Raw genomic sequence first — 19041 nt, 5'->3', positions numbered from 1 at the left:
CAGTTATGTATGCCAGATTCTGTTGAATTGTTAAACAAAAGTTGGTGCTGAATAAAAAAGTTTTCTTCTCCAGAGTGGGAAGAAGGGTGCCAGAACTGCAGGTGTACTAAGGTAAATGTGAGCCTGTGGGTTTTCATTGTTGCCTTTAAATAATGTTTGCATATTGGTATACAAATGAAGAAATCTTTGTTAGTTCTGTGCTAGTTAGTAAATAGTTACAAACAAATTATATTCACCTTGGAGTCTTGTGTATTGCAGAACTTTGGAACAATGAGTCGTCAATGAATGACTATGAATATACATTCTGCTATTCCTGATAAAGTCCTTCAGGAAGGATGCTCAGTTGAGCCTTTCCACAAAAGTACATCAGATGTGGGAGTTCCCTGGTGGTCTAGTGGTTAGGACTTGGAGCTTTCACTGCCGTGGCCCAGGTTGGGGAACTGAGATCCTTCAAGCTGCAGCCAAAAAAAAAAAAAAGAAAAAAGATGATAGGAAAGCATTGTAGCCCAGACACAGTATTTGGGATGTTTCTGTCCTTACTTCAGATATTTACATGACACCTCTTTCCTGAGGACATTTTCTTGAATGGCTAAGATAGTTGGGTTCTAAGATATTGATCTTATTAAAACGTGGTCAGTGTAGGCTAGTGATCACAGTGTGGGCTTTGGAGCTAGATATACCTGGACTCCTATCCTAGCTCTGCCAGGGTTCTTGGGTGTTTATTCAACAGTGATTTATGGAGTGCTTTCTCTATGCGAGTCTCTGTGTGATGCACTGAGGACACAGCAGTGAATAAGGGAGTCAGGGTTCTAGCCTTAAGGAAATTTACAGTCTAGTGCTGTAAATTAATCTCTGTAAACCTCAGTTTCCTTTTCTATAAAACTGAGATAATTCTTGTTTCATAAGGTCCTTGTGAGGGTTTTCATAAGGTAATATGTTTAAGCACATAGGAAGCAATGAAAAAATGTTAAGCCATTAAAGTTAGTAACCCCATTGCCCCTGGCTGGAGAAATTACAACATACAATGTGTTTTGCTGCCAAAAAGTCCATTTGTTAATCAATTTTAGCAACAATTACAGTTGACATTTTATTAAGCACTGAGTATGTGTCACACACTGCTCTGAGTGCTTTACACATTTTAACTCATTTCTCTCAACAGTCCTATGAAGAAGGTTTTATTATTAATTCAGTTTTCCAGGTTTGGAAAATTAAGGCACCGAGTTCTCACATGGGAGCATTTCATTGCTGTGTGTGACACAGCTGGAACTTAAGCCGATAGTCTCCAGAGCTCGTACTGATTACCCGCCAGTTAGGTTTTAGAATTGTTTGACTAAAACAGTAAACTAGTTTCCTGATTTTAACTTTTCTGATCTAAAATCAGCAAGGTGTATCTTAAATAAAACCTTGTTTGCTATTTTTGATAAATAACACATTTTAATAAACAAGGCACACAGGAACACTGCACTACAGTGACTCTCTATGAATTCAGATGGACGGTGGCTATCGTGTGCTTCAGTGCAAATAAGTTTTTCACTGGAGAATAAACCACTCATCATTGCTTTATTTTTACAATTTTTACAATCTTTAACAAGATGATACTTGGGCAAGCAGAGTACATTTCATTGCTCATATGTATTTCTTCTTGGGTGAACTACTAGATTCTTCTAAGGTGAAAGCTCAGGCATTTGGGGGGCACTAAAAACCTTTAGTTGATAGGCATCAGATATGATTGACAAATGGGGAAAACATGACTTTAAAAATCCAGGGTGATTCTACCATACCCTAGAGTAGAACTTGGTATATTCAGATTTGCAAGAAATTAGAATAATAGAATTGAAAACTGGATGGGACTTTTAGTGATCATCTTATCTGAATCCCTCATTTATGAATAAGGAAAGTGAGAATGTGAATCCAGATACTTTCTATTTACTTACCCTTACTTTTCTTGATCAAATATACAGATAAATAGAGTCTTAGAGTCAGACCATGGAGTTATACCTTGAAGTAAAGTCTGGAAAACTCACCAAGAGTCTAGAATACACAAAATAACATGTTGATAACTGCTACTAATGTGATTTGTAGCACTAAGTAGGAAGTGTTTTCTTAGGATATTTAATTTAAAAAAATTTAAACCACTTTATTGAGGTATGATTATAAGAAACTGTCCATATTTAATGTATACAACTGGATGAGTTTGGGGATAAGTATACACCTGTGAGACCATCACCACAATCAAGGCTGTAAACATAGGATATTTAAATTTTTAAGCACCACACATTATGTCTTCATATTCAGTGATATTGTTTAAAACTACTTTTTTCCTTTGGTTAATCTTTGATTTATGGATGTAACTCATAGCTTATTTTCTCCCCTCAATCCCCACTCCTTTTTCAATAGAATGGGAGCTGACTGATATGGTGGTGTGGGTGACTGGAGCATCAAGTGGGATTGGTGAAGAGCTGGCTTACCAGCTGTCCAAACTAGGAGTTTCTCTTGTGCTGTCATCCAGAAGAGTGCATGAGCTGGAAAGGGTGAAAAGAAGATGCCTTGGTAAGTACATCTAAAAGAGCAGCAGTGCTTCCTAGAAGTAAATCAGAACCCAAAGTCAAAATTTGGCAATTTTAGAGAGAAGAGGGGGATTCTCCTGGGCAGTGGACTCTGTTTCCAAATGCTCTACGTGCTTTGATCCAAGTCCTCTTCCTTTTGTCGTCTCTTAGTTAGCTGGCCTGGCCTTTTTCTTCTTTTTTTCTGCCACATTTCTACTTTTTTTTTGACACTGGTTCTTAGCATTAGGGAGTGACCATCAATTCTCTCAAATGCTAGTGGATTTTTAGTGACCAAATAAATGTCTTACACTTTTGTCTTAAAGAAAGAACAGTTTGGTTCTTATGTATGATATACATGTATGTAACCAGAAAAATTTAATTGACATTTTGGTAAAACATCAGATATTAAAATCATAGTAAATGGTATAAGATTTTTGTTACCAGGAATAAACAGGAATAGAGTTAAATTTTTTTTGGGGGGGGGATGCCACACATGTGGGAATCTTAGTTCCTGGACCAAGGATCGTACCCATGCCACTTTGCAGTGGAAGCACGGAGTCTTAATCACTGGACCACTAGGGAAGTCTCGGAATAGAATTAAGTTTGAAAAATGCAACTTGAGGTAGTATTTTTCATATATATAGGACAACAATGTTTTTGTCGGTTTGGGTTTTGGTGTAGTTATGTTCACAGTGAAAGCAGCCTCAAGTAATAAAGTTATTATTTCTCATGGGACATTTAGTATCTACACTGAAATAATTTTGAATTTTCCAGTAGACCATTTTTTGGGTCATTTACCTGTCATTCTTTAAAAATCTTTCTTTCACTTTGCTGATGGAACTAACCACCCAGAAACAGAGTTAGTTGCCAAGGCCACAAGCCCTCTTTCACGATATTGCTTTCAAAGGCTTCTTGTGTTTTTGAACTGGGCCACTTAACGGCAGTTGCTCCTCCTCTGTTGAGACTTGCACTGGCAGAAATGAACCATAACAGCATTTCTTAGCTGGAGTAAGGCTGTTTCCTTTTGTCAGATCATTAGTCCAAACTATTTCTTTTAAAAAACAGTTACTGTTTCACAATTTACTCCTTTGCCCATAAAGCCTTTACACCTCTTGTTTTCTCTACTTGTTTTTCTTATTGAAACACAACCTTGTTGTATTTCAAGGTTATTCAAGGAAATTAGTTTCAGTTGCTCTTTTGATGAACAGAAATAGAAAGGGCCATTACAGCACAACTTGTTTCTTGGTTGCGAATTTCAGGATTGTATCCTTTTCCTTGTTTGCCTCCTAGAAACCTTAGCCTCTGGAAGGAAGCTTCTATGTGTCATGGGACTGGAGGACTCAACTTATTGATTTTCAGCATAAAATTTTTAAAAATGTGCTTAAAAATCAAGTAGTGAACCTGTCATATAACAGTTGTACAGATGTACCTCTGTACTTCTAAAGAAATTGCTCTAAAATTTTTGCTTTTTTTAGTTTGTAATATAATCTTGATTTCTTCCAGAGTCTGTTCCAATATTAGGCTGTATATATTCAAGCTGAAGAGAGGAATTCTGCTTCCTGTGTACCCAGCTTTTTGTCCGATGATATGTTGCCATATCACCACCAGTCCTCTTCTTGGTCACTGAAGAGAACCTCATCCACAGGGCCACCCAGAAACAAGTTCATTGCCAAATGTGGTTGTAGGGTGGGTGTTAAATGTTAATGTAAATAGCACATGACTTCCACATTAATTTTTAAGTGTCTTTATTTAGAGAACGGCAATTTGAAAGGAAAAGATATACTCATTTTGCCCCTTGACCTGACTAACAGAAGTTCCCATGAAATGGCTACCAAAGCGGTTCTCCAGGAGTTTGGCAAAGTAAGTAGCATTTTGAGTGCATGAATCTTGCTTTGAAGTAGCTGCAAAAGAGATTCCCATCTATGGTGCTGTCATTCAAAGGGCTTTAGGCAAATGGGTTCATGCAGTGTGATGAAGGCCCATGAGTTGGGCCTCTTAATCTCTGAGTCTGTGGCTTTATGTAATTAGAACTTTTCCTCCCTTAACAAATACTAACTCCTCCATGTAGAACAAAAGAAGCTAAAAATCCACTGTGCCTATTATTTTTGTGACATTATTTTCCATAAAAAGTCACTTAAGTTGAGAATTTAGTTCCATAGGTGAATTCTGATTTTCATTTTATCTTTTTTATTGCTGACTTCTGGAAATATACCATCCTGTTCCATTGATTCATCAAGTTAACAATATAACCAGCCATCCCTGGGAATTCCAACAATACATTTACAGGTCATCTCTAAAGTGCCTCTTTTCTGATTTTCTTTAATTAGATTGACATTCTGGTCAACAATGGTGGAGTATCCCAGCGTTCTTTGTGTGTGGACACCAGCCTGGACGTCTACAAGGAGCTAATAGAGGTTAACTACTTAGGGACGGTGTCCTTAACAAAGTGTGTTCTGCCTCACATGATTGAGAGGAAGCAAGGAAAAATTGTTACTGTGACTAGCCTCCTGGGTGTTATATCTGCACCCCTTTCTGCTGGATATTGTGCCAGCAAACATGCTCTTCAGGTAAGGCTGCCAAAACTGAACTCGGATAGAACTGACCTGAATGTGTATATGGGGCATATGGCCTTCACTGCAAGAGATCAACGGAACTGGGTAGTGATGTACAGAGACAGAGAGAGACCCAAGGAGATCTCGGGTAGAAGACTTACCCAGAAGATGCTAAAAAAGACTTGAGTCTTACATGCCTCTTCCTAATTTAGCAAACATGTCTTGAGCACCTACACTGTGTCGTGCACTGCAACAGGTCCTGGGAGTATAAAGGTGATAAGATATGATATGATCCCTGCCCTTGAAAACTGTATAGTCTAGTTGACATGTCACCCTTTACCTTATCCTCGTTTCTAACACATCTTCATGGCAAATTTGGGGTCTACCCCTTGTTTCTTCTACACACATTTCAGGATGTACTTGTCCTCCTCATTTCTGTGACTTCTTTTTCCTTCCCCATTGTTGTTGGTGTTTATTTTACCTGAATTTCTAAATGTACATGCATGTCAGATGTAGGAACTGCCCACTGAATGATGAGCCCTGCGTTTCATATCCCTACTGGGACTAGCCTTGACTCTGTTTACTCTGATTTCATTGGAAGAAGAAAATCTAGTTAAGGCAGAGTCTCGGAGAAAGCTTAATTTGGCTTGCATAATTTATGAGATGTGAATATTAGAAACGAATGAATTTTTAATGTTGGCTCAAGAGTGGATAAGAAATGTTACTAAACTATAACATGGAGCAAATTAAATCATAAGGCCAGTAGGAGGAGAATGATTAAGAAAGACAAATGATTTATAATTAATGCTGTTGAAGGTCAGTTTAAGTAGAATGTTTCACTGTTGGAATAATGAGATGCAATAGTTGAATGGTCATCAGTTTCATGAAAATTTGAAGCTTTGGTTCCTTAGGATCCTCTTTCTGCTGTGAAGAGCAGACAGTTGCAGAGTGATGAAATGAAATACGGGAGTGATGATTTCCTCATATTTGGTAATGGGGTATCATTTACTTCCTGCAGAGCAGTTGGGCAAGTCTCAGGCAGGCAGATGAGGGAAGTTGGCCACCCCATCTGTTTCACACTTAGTGTCTCATAAGACATGCAGGATGCTTTCAGTCAAACACAATATGAGTTGTCTGGCCTGCCCTCCAAGACTCACTGTTTTATTATTGGATTTGATCATCTGATACCATGTGGCAGGTTGAGACTCTGGTTATACCAGTAGCTGAACACTGAGACCAGGAGGCTCTTTTTGAAGAGCACATTTCCTTCCCCGATACCCAGCAAGCTAGAGAGTGAACTTATTTGTCATTCAGAGGTTCACACACTATACTAGATGTGATTTCAAACAAGGAGAGGTTTTCGTGTCTGGTGTATTGGCTTTCATGGTGTCCTCTCCCTTCTTTTGCTTACAGTGGCAGAAGGTTAAGGGTGCAGGAGTTCATTCATGAAGCCTTTTTTCCTGTCCATCAGTCAGGCACTGTATTAGTCTCTGACAGCGTGAACCCTCAAAGACCCTGTGTTTGTTAGGCATCAGCATTAAAGGCTGGTAACTGTTTGATGTTATTGGATCATAAATGAATGTACCCTGGGTTAGCTGCTTAGGCTTTTCAGTTAATTCAGTTTATCACAATGTAGTCTTGGAATATTTCCTGATTTAGAGAGGAGATGAAGGGATGTAGATGTTTACTCCCTATTTGGTTTAGAAATGGGCAGTATCCTGTAAGTCTAGAGGGTCCAGCTTGTTTTTACAAAAGCCATTGAGTAAGCAATCATATTACATTTTTAACTAGCTGTGTACTCTCTTACTACCCCCAAAATATAAATCTTTGCTGAAACTAATTATCTATTCAAATAGTAATTGAAAAGGTTGAACTGTTCCTCTATGATAGTTTCGGTTTAGTACTAATCCCCGCTTGCTCCCCCTTGCCCCAACATCTGCACTTTAGGCCACTTCGAGGGAGAAAAAGAAACCCAGCCTCAGTGATGCTCAATGGAGAACATGCAACCCTTTTGGAGTGGGGAGCTGGCGGCGACTAGGTGGGAGGGTGTATCAGACTCTCCAGGGGTAGTCTCTCACTTATTCAGTGCTAAATCACTGGTGGCACGAGCTGCCACTGCCAATGCGGGGATGAACCATTCATACCTGGAAAGAGCTGAGAATGCCTCTTCTAGATTGCCTTCAGTCTTACACTTAAAAATACCTCATCTTGCGTAATTACATTTCCTATCCTTTACTCAGGCATTTCAGAACATATTTTCTGCTGCTGTTGTCCTTTATAAAAAGTTGAAGAGGGGCTTCCCTGGTGGCGCAGTGGTTGAGAGTCCGCCTGCCGATGCAGGGGACACGGGTTCGTGCCCCGGTCCGGGAAGATCCCACATGCCGCGGAGCGGCTGGGCCCATGAGCCATGGCCACTGAGCCTGTGCGTCCGGAGCCTGTGCTCCGCAACGGGAGAGGCCACAACAGTGAGAGGCCCGCGTATCGCAAAGAAAAAAGAAACAAAAAAGTTGAAGAAAAGTAATTCCATGCTATTAGTAAACATGAGATATGTGTCTGTATTTAATTTTACTTGCTTTTTTTTTTTTTTTGCCTTTTAGGGGTTTTTTAATACGCTCCGAATTGAACTTGCTACATACCCAGGTATAATAGTTTCTAACGTTTGCCCAGGACCTGTGCAATCAAATATTGTGAAGAATGCCCTAACTGAAGAAGTCACCAAGGTAAAAATTTCTAGTTGGGGAATAATTTGAGTGCTTTAGTAGTTATACACTGGCATCATATCACTATGCCTCAGGGTTTTCATGTTAGAATTGCTTATGAACTCTTTACAGAACTTAACTCAGCATTAGGAAAATGGTTAAGGTTAGCTGATAGGGCTTTGGCATCCAGTTTTAATAAAAGCTAAAGAAATTACTAAGATACTGCTAATAAGTAATCCACTATTATGTGCGCTATCAGTATTTTAAAAACCCAGTTTTAATCAATTCACAAATTATAGCAACACTGAAAGGTTCTGTGTGGCTGAATTTTGGTACATTAAATCTTACTGGGATTTTAAAAAGGGATTATGGTGAAGGAGCTTAGAAAAAAGCTTGTTGAGTTGTACTAATTTTAGGTTAGCCTCACCCAGGCCTGTGTTTCCCTCAGCTCATAGATTACACATGTGATCTATCAAATGAATAGTGAATGTCTCATGAAGAATCCAGTATCACTCACTAATACAAAAATCCCTCTAAAGGCCATGAAATTTTCCTTCTTCTCCACTAATATTTCTACTGAGATATAAATCTATATATGCTTCTATGTAAATGTTTACATATACAGTTTACATTTTCACATTTTCTGTGGAGGCACTATGGTAAAATAGAATAAGCACTCTATTATAGGAATCAAGGGACTTGGAATATAGAACTGGCTACTACTAAATGATCTGTGTGAGCACAGGTAAGTTACTGCCTTTCTGGGCCTCAGTTTATTTGTAGAATGGTAGTGGGTTAACTAGAGTAGCAGTACCAGATGTGTTCAATACCAAGAAACCGCTTTTATCTTCTTCCTCCATTTCATCCTCATGGACTCCATATTTTATAGAATTTCACTTGCTAAATGTATGTATTAATAATTTAAAATTTTTTACTAAGTGACATGGAATTATCATTAAGTACTTTAAGACGGTACAATTCTAATTAAAAGCAGAGAACTTTTATCTTGTAGTTAGCCTGCACAATCTTATCTGGTTAAGTGTATGAATTCCATTAGGCTTTTTGAAATATTACAAATAGCTTATAGGAACCCATTAGTACCTGTGGGGACTCCTAAGGGGCATGAGGCCACTTTAAAGGAGTCACTCAACTAGATGTCTTCTGGGTCCTTTCTAGCCTAAAAGTTCTGTGAGATAACTTGGATAAATACACATCCCTCACTAATTTTTCAAAATTTTCTTAGACTACAGGCAGCAATGCAGATCAGTCCCACAAGATGGCAGCCAGTCGTTGTGTGCAGCTGATGTTAATCAGCATGGCCAATGATTTGAAGGAAGTTTGGATCGCGGATCAGCCTTTTTTGTTAATGGCATATTTGTGGCAGTATATGCCAACCTGGGCCTGGTGGATAACCGACAAATTAGGGAAGAAAAGGATTGAGAACTTTAAGAATGGTGTGGTAAGACCGATTTATACATTTCTGAATACATATCCGTCTTGTAGGAAAGTATGACATCTTCTAGTGCTTGAAAACTAACCTTCCACCAACCTCATGATATAAATACAAAAGGTATAGAAAGTTTTCCATTCCCCCATGCATATCTGTTGGTTTACTATAAATTACTACTGGTCTTGGAGAAAGTTTTCTACAAGGTAAATCAAATCAAGGATTGCCATTTTTTCTTCTATACTTACTGTTTGGCTAGTGTATGGGCCAAAATGCTTTTTCTCTACCATGTGTCCCCACAAACTCCAACCCATCTTACAAGTTTACATCCTACAAGTGTCACCTCCTTGGGTTGATACCTGGCCTCCCCTCCCATTTCTCCCCAGGACTTGGTGTACCTCAGCCCTGTGCCTACCTCCGTCAAAGCACTTCCACACTATTAAAAGAGATGCACTCTTACATGTAGTGCTGGTTCCTTTGACTTTGTTCCAGAAGCACTTTGCACATCTGAGATGTGTCTAGGAAAATACGCTGATCGCTCATTCTTTCAGCACTCATTCTTCCAGAAAAGTAAGGAATGTTATAAACTATTTCTGAGAAAATTGTGACCATCAAAAGAGTTTAATGTATAAACAGCACAGGATATGTAATGAGTTAAGCTAAAAATTATAGATCATATAGATATGACTATGCAAAGAAGCATTATTTCTGTGGATGGTTTTTACTGTTAAAGTATTTCTTTCAGTGATTACTACCTTCTTTTAGAAATGTTAGCAGGGATTGTATATAAGGAGAATTATAAAATGGGATCATACCATTTGTATCATTATATAACCTACCACTATTTAAGCAATCACAAATTGTTAGACATTTGTTCCAGCTTTTTGCAGGACGGTGAAAATGAATTAGTGAAAAAAGCAAAAAACAAAAGAAAACAAAATACTTAAAGAGACTTAAAGGTTCTAAAACTTTCAATATGCACTAACATGTCTAGAGCTTGAAAAATCATGAAGGGGGCTATTCATTTTCTACTAACTAGTTTGCTTTGGGCCAAAACATTTATAAGTGTTTTGGTAACATTAAGTCCCAACACTGGGACTTGGTAGTGTGGGATGGTTCCGAAGGTAGAGCTTCATCAAATATTACAACTGGGTTTGAAATTTAGAGGACAGCAGATATAGTGGCATTGTGCCCAGTGATGGATAAGAGTTGAGAGGGAAAGGCCACCTTACTAAAGAGGTGACACAGCATCCTGGTTAAGAGCATGGAGCCTGGTGCCGGTCTACCTAGGTTGAAATCCCAGCTCTACCCCATACTCGTCCCATGACCCCAGGCAAGTTACTTCTCTCTCAGTCTCCCCATCTACAAAATGGAGACTACTGATAGCACCTAGGCATAGGACTGTTATGGGGAGTAAATAAGTTAGTATGTGGAAAGCTCTTAAAACATACCGTGGAGTGTTATGATTATTAAGTATTAGCTGTTAATGCTTTTGTTTTGATGGCAGGAGGATATTCAGCAAACAGATAGTAAAGATCAAAGAGTTAAATAATATGGCAGAGAGAGAATGCATTATAGAAATAATTGTTTCAGAGGGCAAAGAAGGACTAGGGGCTAGAGTTTCAGTCCCAGTGTAGCAGCTGTTCTTTCAGGAATGTCCGTAAGAAGGATTTTTTTTTGTTTACAGAATACCTAACTGCAAGATATAAACATCACTCAGTAAATCTAGGCACTTCATTACATCTCACATTTGCTAAAAATAATGACCTCTCTCTTCCTACCGACATCTTTAAAATATTGCTTATTACGTGGTCTTACTGCTTTATCACTTTATGATAAACTGGGCATCCTTTCATTTCCCAAAACCATTTCTGAGATATACCTTATTCTTTACACAAAACCCTAGAAACTTTTAAAAGTTGTTCCTCTTTTTTTTTTTTTACTTAATTCTCTCCTCCTTGCTTCTTTCCTCCCCACTGTTATTTTGTATTGTATATATCCATCTCCTTATTGAAATTTGTTTATAAGCATCTAAGTTAAGAGATGCCAGTATTATCCCAAACTAAATGTACTTGTTGATAATACTTGAATTTGTTTCTGTCATTTAAGGTAGGAACATTATGTCTGGAACTTTGTTTTGATGAATCGTTATTAATTTTAGGCATAAAGAATTGCATTGAATTTTGTGTTATAATTTATGTCTTATTTAGTGCAAATTCTTGAAAGTGGTAAATGGATATCTTCCCAAATGAAATGTCACCTCTTAGAGACTGAGTTGCCTTGTTTTACTCTTTAAGCAATGTACTCAAAGTCCACAAAAGATTTTGAAGTTGTCTGTCAATTATTTTAATTCTAAAGACACTGTTCTTTGTATTTACTAAGGCAAGTCAGTGTAGGTATGACATGCTGATCCAGAAGAGTAATAATAGAAATTTCAGCATTTATGAAATGGCATAGTCAGATGCTAACAAATGACAGGGAAATAACTATGCTAAGCCCATTAGAGATATTTTTGTGTAGATCTAGAGTTTTGGCTATGATTTTTATTCTGACTTAAGCATTTGCCCAGGTTTTATAAGGATTCTCAACAGTGAATCATAATGATATAGCTCCTCAAAATAGAAGGAATTAATTGTCAAAAACCGGGGAAGAAGAGACTGATTCATGTTTCTGTCATTCTGTTATAGGATGCAGATTCCTCTTATTTTAAAATCTGGAAGACAAAATATCAGTGAAGGAGTACTTGCATTTTTCAAGCCAATGGAAAGAGAAACGGAAAACATAACAACAGCAATTTTCTTATGCACTGAAGACTTATTTGTGATTTTACTTCTTAATAGATACAACTTTCCTTTCAATGTGTAATAAATAAGATTGCCAGGAGTCTTGCAATAAGGGTATTAATACATACTACATTCCTGGATTAAAGAGCATTTTAACATACTCTAGCATGTATGCTTAAAATCTAGGTTAGCAGAATGCCAACCAAAGAATTACAGTAATCCATTTAGCATAAATGCATGGAATATTACATGAAGCAGAGTGCTGGGGAATGGGCAGATATAAAGAAGTGTCTGAAATGGCATGCTTCCAAGGTGCTTACACTCTCTTGGAAGAGTTGACAGGTACAAATGACTGGAATTTGAAGCTGTAGGTAGGACTCATAGCGGCCATAATTTATTAAAAATCTATTATATGTCATTTGCTCTACTGAGGTGCTTTGTAATTAGTTAATTCACTTATTTCTCATAACAGCCCTCTAAGGTAGGTGGTATTATCCACCTTAATAGATGAAGAAAGAAATGACCAAAGCAAGTAGGTGTTACTTTCCCAAGGTCACAGAGCTCGTAAGGGGTAAAGCCTGGGTTAAACTCAGCTCAGGAAGATTCCATTGGCAACTTCTTATTTTAGTTATTATCATTAATTTTACTTTAATCTTTAGCACCTTATAGTAGAAAACATGCATAGGCCATAATAGAAGGGAGAAGAACAGGGGAAGAAGAACATGGTTCTTATGTATAAGCAGTTCACAGTTTACCTATAGACAAGGTAACACCCATAAAATAACTGGAATAGTTGGTGGAGAAGTTGGAGACCACCCCGGTGGCTATCTTTGGGAAATGGGGAAGGTGTAAATGGTGGAGTGATACCATGAGGTACAGCAAGTAAAAGCAATGGAATAAATGCATACATGGCAAGATGGATATATCCTAGAAGCACGGTGATGAGTGAAGAAAGTAAATGATGACTATAACAATTCTGTTTACATATACTTAAATTTGTGTGCACAGAAGATAGTGCTCATTTTGTCCACAGGGGATCCCAGATAATGGAATTATTAAACACAGGCTTGAAAATTATGTTTGGTATATTTAAAGATATAAAACACAAGATTGAGAATCTCAGCAGCAACCTAAGTGTCCATTGATGAATAAAGAAGATGTTGTGTATTTATATAAAATGTAATATTACTCAGCCATTAAAAAAAGAAATCTTGCCACTTGATACAACATGGATGGATCTAGAAGGTATTATGCTAAGTGAAATGTCAAAGAAAAATACCACATGATCTCACTAATATGTGTAATTAAAAAAAAAGAAAACAAGGGCTTCCCTGGTGGCGCAGTGGTTGAGAGTCCGCCTGCCGATGCAGGGGACATGGGTTCGTGCCCCGGTCCAGGAAGATCCCACATGCCACGGAGCGGCTGGGCCTGTGAGCCATGGCCACTGAGCCTGCGCGTCCGGAGTCTGTGCTCCGTAACGGGAGAGGCCACAACAGTGAGAGGCCCGCGTACCGCAAAAAAAAAGAAAACAAAAAACAGACACGCAGCCACAGAGAAAACACGGGTGATTATTGTGGGGTAGGGGGCAAAATAGGTGAAGGGGATTAAGAGGAAAAAGCCTCCAGTTATAAACCCCTGTGGGTTTGTTCCTATTGTCTGTTGTTTCTCTTGGATTTGGCTCATGTTGTCTTATCTCCTCAGGTGCTTTATTTTAGATGGTCCAACATAAATATGAAAAATTATAAAAATAACTTAAAAGGTCCAGAGAAGATGTACATTTGCTCTGGGTATTAGCTAGGTACACTACAAATCCAGGGTCACCTTAATCCAGTTTTAGGGATTGAAAAGATTGAAAATGTATCTATTTTTTTTGTTCACCCTCTTTCTTTGGAGAGCCCTGGACTCCATTTTTTAACCCTCTAACTTAGTAGCAAGTCTGCCAAAAGTGTTATCTTCTCAGCTACCTCTTCCTTAATTGGCAAATATTCCTAGAAGAAAAGCAGCTCAAATGCTGAGCTCAGGTCTCTTAAGTTTCATTTTGCCTTGGATCTTGGTTGGTGATATAATTCTTCACTGTCTTCTTGGTTCTCTGATACCTTTAAACAGACTTAAAAATATTATTTTGCCCAGCTTTCCTAATTCTCTGTGAGATGTCTCATGTGAATTACCTAGGCAGTACTAAGGTAGAAGTCAGAAAAGCTGGTATTAGGGCAAGTTCAATCAGGTCAGATATTTTGAATATATGAGACGGAGATAAATAGTTACATATACAGGTTCAGTGCTAAGAAGAGAGGTTGAGTACATGTATTTGAACATCATCGACTTATTGATGATATTTTAGGTCTTGGGAGTGAATGAGAATTGTCTGTGGTGAAATGTAGAGTAAGAAGAGGGGGCCTGAACCAGTTGTTAAGAAATTCCAAAATTTAGATGTCAGGTGGAAAAGGAAAAGCAGCAAAGGTGATTGAGAAGGAGTAGTCAGGGAGACAGGAAGAAAATGAAGATAATGTAGCGTCAGGGAAGCCCAAAAGAAAAAAATTCAAGGAGTTGTCAAATGTGTCAAATGCTACTTAGAAAACAAATAAGACGAGAATATAAAAGTAACTATAGTTGACCCTCGAATAGTGCTGGGGTTTTAATCTGCATATAATTTAGAGTGGGCCCTCTGTATCCGTGGTTCCTCCTTATCTGTGGATTCAATCGACTTTGTATCTTAGTATTTACTACTGAAAAAAATCCATGTACAGTTCAAACCCACGTTGTTCAAGGGCCAGCTGTAGTTGGTTTGACAGTATGAAGGTAAACAATGACTTTAATAAAAACTTTCTTTATCTGGGGAGATAGTAGAGATGGAATCCAGACTGGAATGTTTTGACAAGTGAATGAAGATGAGGAAACTTGGCCATGAAAAGAAATGGAGGGACATGGCGGTAGTTTGAGAAAAATTCATGGTAAAGGGAAAGCATGGCTTGGCACTATTATAATACTGAAAATCTTTAAACAACTTAAGATGCCCATTATTTGGGGGACAGTCTAATAATTTGTCATATCTATCAATGTTATACAGTCATTAAAACTGATAACTAGTGTTTTTAATGATATGAGAAAATTCCCCTAGGTGACAAAAAGGTATATATATGTAATTTTCCAGCTAATAAATCTGTTACATAAATCATAAGCCTGAGATCTGAACTCAGATGTAACACCAAACCCTATCTTATTAACTATACTATATTGCTTCCCCCAAAATGACTTAACACACGAATCTCGTGAATTCATTAATTGAAATTAGTCCAAAAAGCTATCCTTTAACACTGCTGTATTGAAGTGTTCCACTTAATAAAGGAGTAATAGTAATAAAAACCTAATTGGTACATTTCAAATAATTTCAATCATTACTAAAGAGAATATATTACTGTACTACCTACTCAGGAGGCTACTACAGATTAAATAACGGGTACTATAGACGGAAATAAATAAAGTGTAGAGGAAATTCATGTCCCAAATGATGCAGATTCATTGTTCATCCTCCTTATAAGTACCTGTAAAAAGTTCTAAGCAGCAAAAGGGTGAAAATAAAAGCCTGATCACATTATGAAAAATTTTCTCCCATCTCTTTCTGCCTTTAGTTCAAACACCTTAAGACACTAGTAACTGGTAGTCCTACTGGATAAGTCGTTCTTCAGAAGCCGTATATTCAGTTGAAAAGGAATGCATGAGGAGCCAGATCTACAGAATGGCCTCTAACAGTCATAATCAGATTACCTTAATGTTGCTGATCCTGTGAGTATTCACATGATGAATGGGATGACCTTTTCCTTTCAAACATATCAAAAGGATACTTGGGAAAAAAAAGAAAGATTTTTTTGGAAGAGATTTTATTGAAAATTTTTAAGGTTTCTGAATTGAAGTATATGAAAAGAAAATGAATAGATTATATGGAAACAAACCATGTTAAATATTAAAATAAAATAGCACAAAGTTTGAAAATACTATAAAATTTAATATTTCAAATAAATATATATACATTATGTAACCTTCAGTAGGATCCATTATCTTGACTTAAAAACACTGATATGTGTATCTTTTAAGCATGTAAAAATTACATAGTTGTTGACTAAGGGCAGTCACTTATACATTTAAGAAAGCATTAAAAAATTCATTATATTATCTTACACAAATGTTTTATATTTACCAAAGCCTACCACACTCAATAGGGCACAAATATTGGCCAACTAATTTTAACTTTTATGTTAGACATAAAGTTGTTGTTTTAAACCATTAAGATACCTAAGAGAATCAACTTTATAGAGCTTAGCTTTTCTTAGGCATCTGACTTGTGGGAGGAGAGAGAGAAGTCCAGTGAAGTTATGAGGAATCATATTGTTAATTTTCTAGACATCTCATTTGCTCACAATACAAGTTAAAATGGGTTCTAAAACAAATGTATATGGAGAGGTTTTGAAGAATAAATTGGATATCCCAGGGGAGGATCAGCCGCTTGTACTGTAAGGTTTCTTAAAAGTAGTGGATGAGCTTGTATACTATAACGTTCCTCATCATCATTGGTGGCATAAAGCAATTCCCATGAAAGATTGGCCCACTGACCTCTAACAGCTTCAGCATTTAACTTCCCAACTTGGATCAATAATTCTTGAAGGGTAAGTACTCTCCCAGTGTAAACTCCCTGTAAAGAATAAACGAGGTGGGAGGGAAAGCAAAAGAAAAGAGATTATATTCAGGCCTTTATTTATAAAATTAGAGAAAAATTCCATTGTAGTTAGGCAAACTTAAACAGAAAGTAGTGTATCAAAATGTACACGAGTTGCTTGTCTTCAGAATCAAGAATCACATCTATCTGATTGCTCTCCAAATAAGTGCAAGAGAAAAAAATTTCCTGATAGCCACTGCACTCACTTCTCTTTACTTTCCTCTCTATTCCCTCATCTCATCTGGCCTCAGCAATGCATAAGTCATAAATACTAGTCAGTGAACAATCATCCAATAGGCTCTTTTCAAAAGCAGCTTTATTGAGATATAATTCACATTCCATATAATTTACTGATGTGAAATATATAATTCAATGACTTTTTAGTATGTTCAGATACGTACAACTATCTCCACAACTGCAGAATATTTTCATGACCTCAAAAAGAAACCTTGTACTCTTTAGCTATTATCCTCCTATCCCTTAATTTCCCCAGTCATTAGCAACCACTAATATATTTTCTAATCTAATGTATTGATTTGCCTCGTCTTGGAAATTTTACATGAATGGAATCATGTGTTTTTTTGTGACTGGCTTTAATTCAGCATGTTTTCAAGGTTGATTCATGTTGTAGCATGTATCAAGTAAATTCACTCCTTTTTATGGCCAAATAATATTCCATTGAATGAATATACCACTATTTGTTTATTCATTCATCAGTTGATGGACAGTTGGGTGTGTCCATCTTTCAGCAATTATGAATAATGCTGCTATATTTGAATTTTCATGTGGATTTATGTTTTCATTTATCTTGGGTATATAGGAGTGGAATTACTGGATCATATGGTAACTCTATGTCTAGTTGAGAAAATGCCAGAATGTTTTCCGAAGTGGTAGTACCATTTTACATTTCTGCCAGCACTGTATCAGAGTTCCAATTTCTCCATATCCTCACCATCGCTTATTATCTAACTTTTTGATTTTAGACATCCTACTATGAAGTGATGTCATTGTGGTTTTGACTTGCATTTTGCTGATGATGAATGATATTGAGCATCTTCTCATGTGCTTATTGTTCCATTTGTATATTTCCTTTGAAGAAATGTCTATACAATCCTTTGTTATTTTTAAATTGGGTTAAGTTATGCTATTTATGGTCTAGCCCTCTAGTATATTTTTCATTTAGTTCTTTTTTATAATTTCTATCTCTATTGATATTCTTTCTCTATTTGATGTGAGATTGTCATCATACCTTCCTTTACCTCCCTTTTTAAATTGAAATATAATTGACATATTAGTTTCAGGTGTACAGCATGATTCAATATTTGGATATATTGTGAAATAATCACAATAAGTCTAATTAACATCCATCACTTCTTGAGATGAGAACTTTTATGATCTACTCTCTTAGCAATATAACAATATACAATCAGTATTATTAACCACACTGTGCATTGCATCCCCAGGTCTTATTTATTTTGTAACTGGAAGTTTGTACCTTTACCAATTGCACCCACTCCCACCCTCTGGCAACCACCAATCTTTTCTCTGTGTCTGTGAGTTTGGTTTTTTTCTTTTTGATTTTTTAGATCCCACAGATAAGTGAGATCAAATGATATTTATCTTTGTCTTATTTCACTTAGCATAATACCCTTAAGGTTTATCCATTTTGTCACAAATGGCAAGATTTCCTTTTTTATGGATGAATAATATTCCTCTGTGTGTGTGTGTGTGTGTGTGTGTGTGTATTTTCTTTATCCATACATCTGCAGGTATACAGGTTATTTCCATGACTTCGCTATTAAAAATAATGCTGCATTGAGCATGGGGGTACAGGTATGGTTCTGAATTATTATTTTCATTTCCTTTGAATAAACATTAAAAATTGAAATTGCTGGATCATACGGTAGTTCTGTTTTTAATTTTCTGAGGAACATCCATATTGTTTTCCAGAGTGGCTGCATTAATTTACATTCCCTTTCTCCACATCTTAGCCAACACTTGTTATTTCCTGTCTTTTTGATAAGAGCCATTCTAACAGGTTATGAGGTGATAGTGGTTTTGATTTGCATTTCCCTCATGATTTGTGATGTTGAGAACCTTTTCATGTCCCTGTTGGCAAACTGTGTATCTTCTTTGGAAAAATTCATATTCAGTCTACTCATATCCCCTGCCCATTTTAAAATCAGATTTTTTTTTTTGCTATTGAGTTATATGAGTTCTTTATATATTTTAAAACATAATAACCCATTATTAGATATATGTTTTACAAATATTTCTCCCACTTTGTAGATTGTCTTTTCGTT

General features: G+C 36.9%; 2 protein-coding genes across 12 annotated transcripts in view; one reads left to right on the top strand and one right to left on the bottom strand.

The window, feature by feature from the left end:
* DHRS7 (dehydrogenase/reductase 7) overlaps positions 1-19041 on the top strand; it is a 34159-nt gene that overhangs the window by 3960 nt on the left and 11158 nt on the right. The window contains exons 2-7 of one of the 4 annotated variants that reach the window (XR_003433670.1): positions 2398-2550; positions 4300-4406; positions 4874-5113; positions 7696-7818; positions 9041-9256; positions 15657-15810. Coding sequence is in view for 3 of the 4 variants with exons in the window: in XM_027111409.1 (XP_026967210.1) it covers positions 2398-2550; positions 4300-4406; positions 4874-5113; positions 7696-7818; positions 9041-9256; positions 11932-11979 (887 nt within the window). In the remaining variant the exon portion in view is untranslated. Of the gene's footprint in view, positions 1-2397; positions 2551-4286; positions 4407-4873; positions 5114-7695; positions 7819-9040; positions 9257-11931; positions 12446-15656; positions 15875-19041 lie in introns of those variants that run through there. The other 3 variants (XM_027111410.1, XM_027111409.1, XM_027111411.1) reach the window with 3 other exon arrangements.
* PCNX4 (pecanex 4) overlaps positions 16450-19041 on the bottom strand; it is a 42057-nt gene continuing 39465 nt past the window's right edge. For all 8 annotated transcript variants that reach the window (XM_027111401.1, XM_027111403.1, XM_027111402.1 and 5 more), the window contains one exon: positions 16450-16714. In XM_027111401.1, coding sequence (XP_026967202.1) covers positions 16463-16714 — 252 coding nt within the window. In that variant the 3' untranslated portion in view covers positions 16450-16462. The remainder of the gene's footprint in view (positions 16715-19041) is intronic.

This window comes from Aethalodelphis obliquidens, unplaced genomic scaffold (assembly GCF_003676395.1).
Source record: "Aethalodelphis obliquidens isolate GAN/ISIS:26980383/991018 unplaced genomic scaffold, ASM367639v1 scaffold10, whole genome shotgun sequence".
Lineage (NCBI taxonomy): Eukaryota > Metazoa > Chordata > Mammalia > Artiodactyla > Delphinidae > Aethalodelphis > Aethalodelphis obliquidens.
This window is presented reverse-complemented; position numbering and strand designations above follow the sequence as displayed.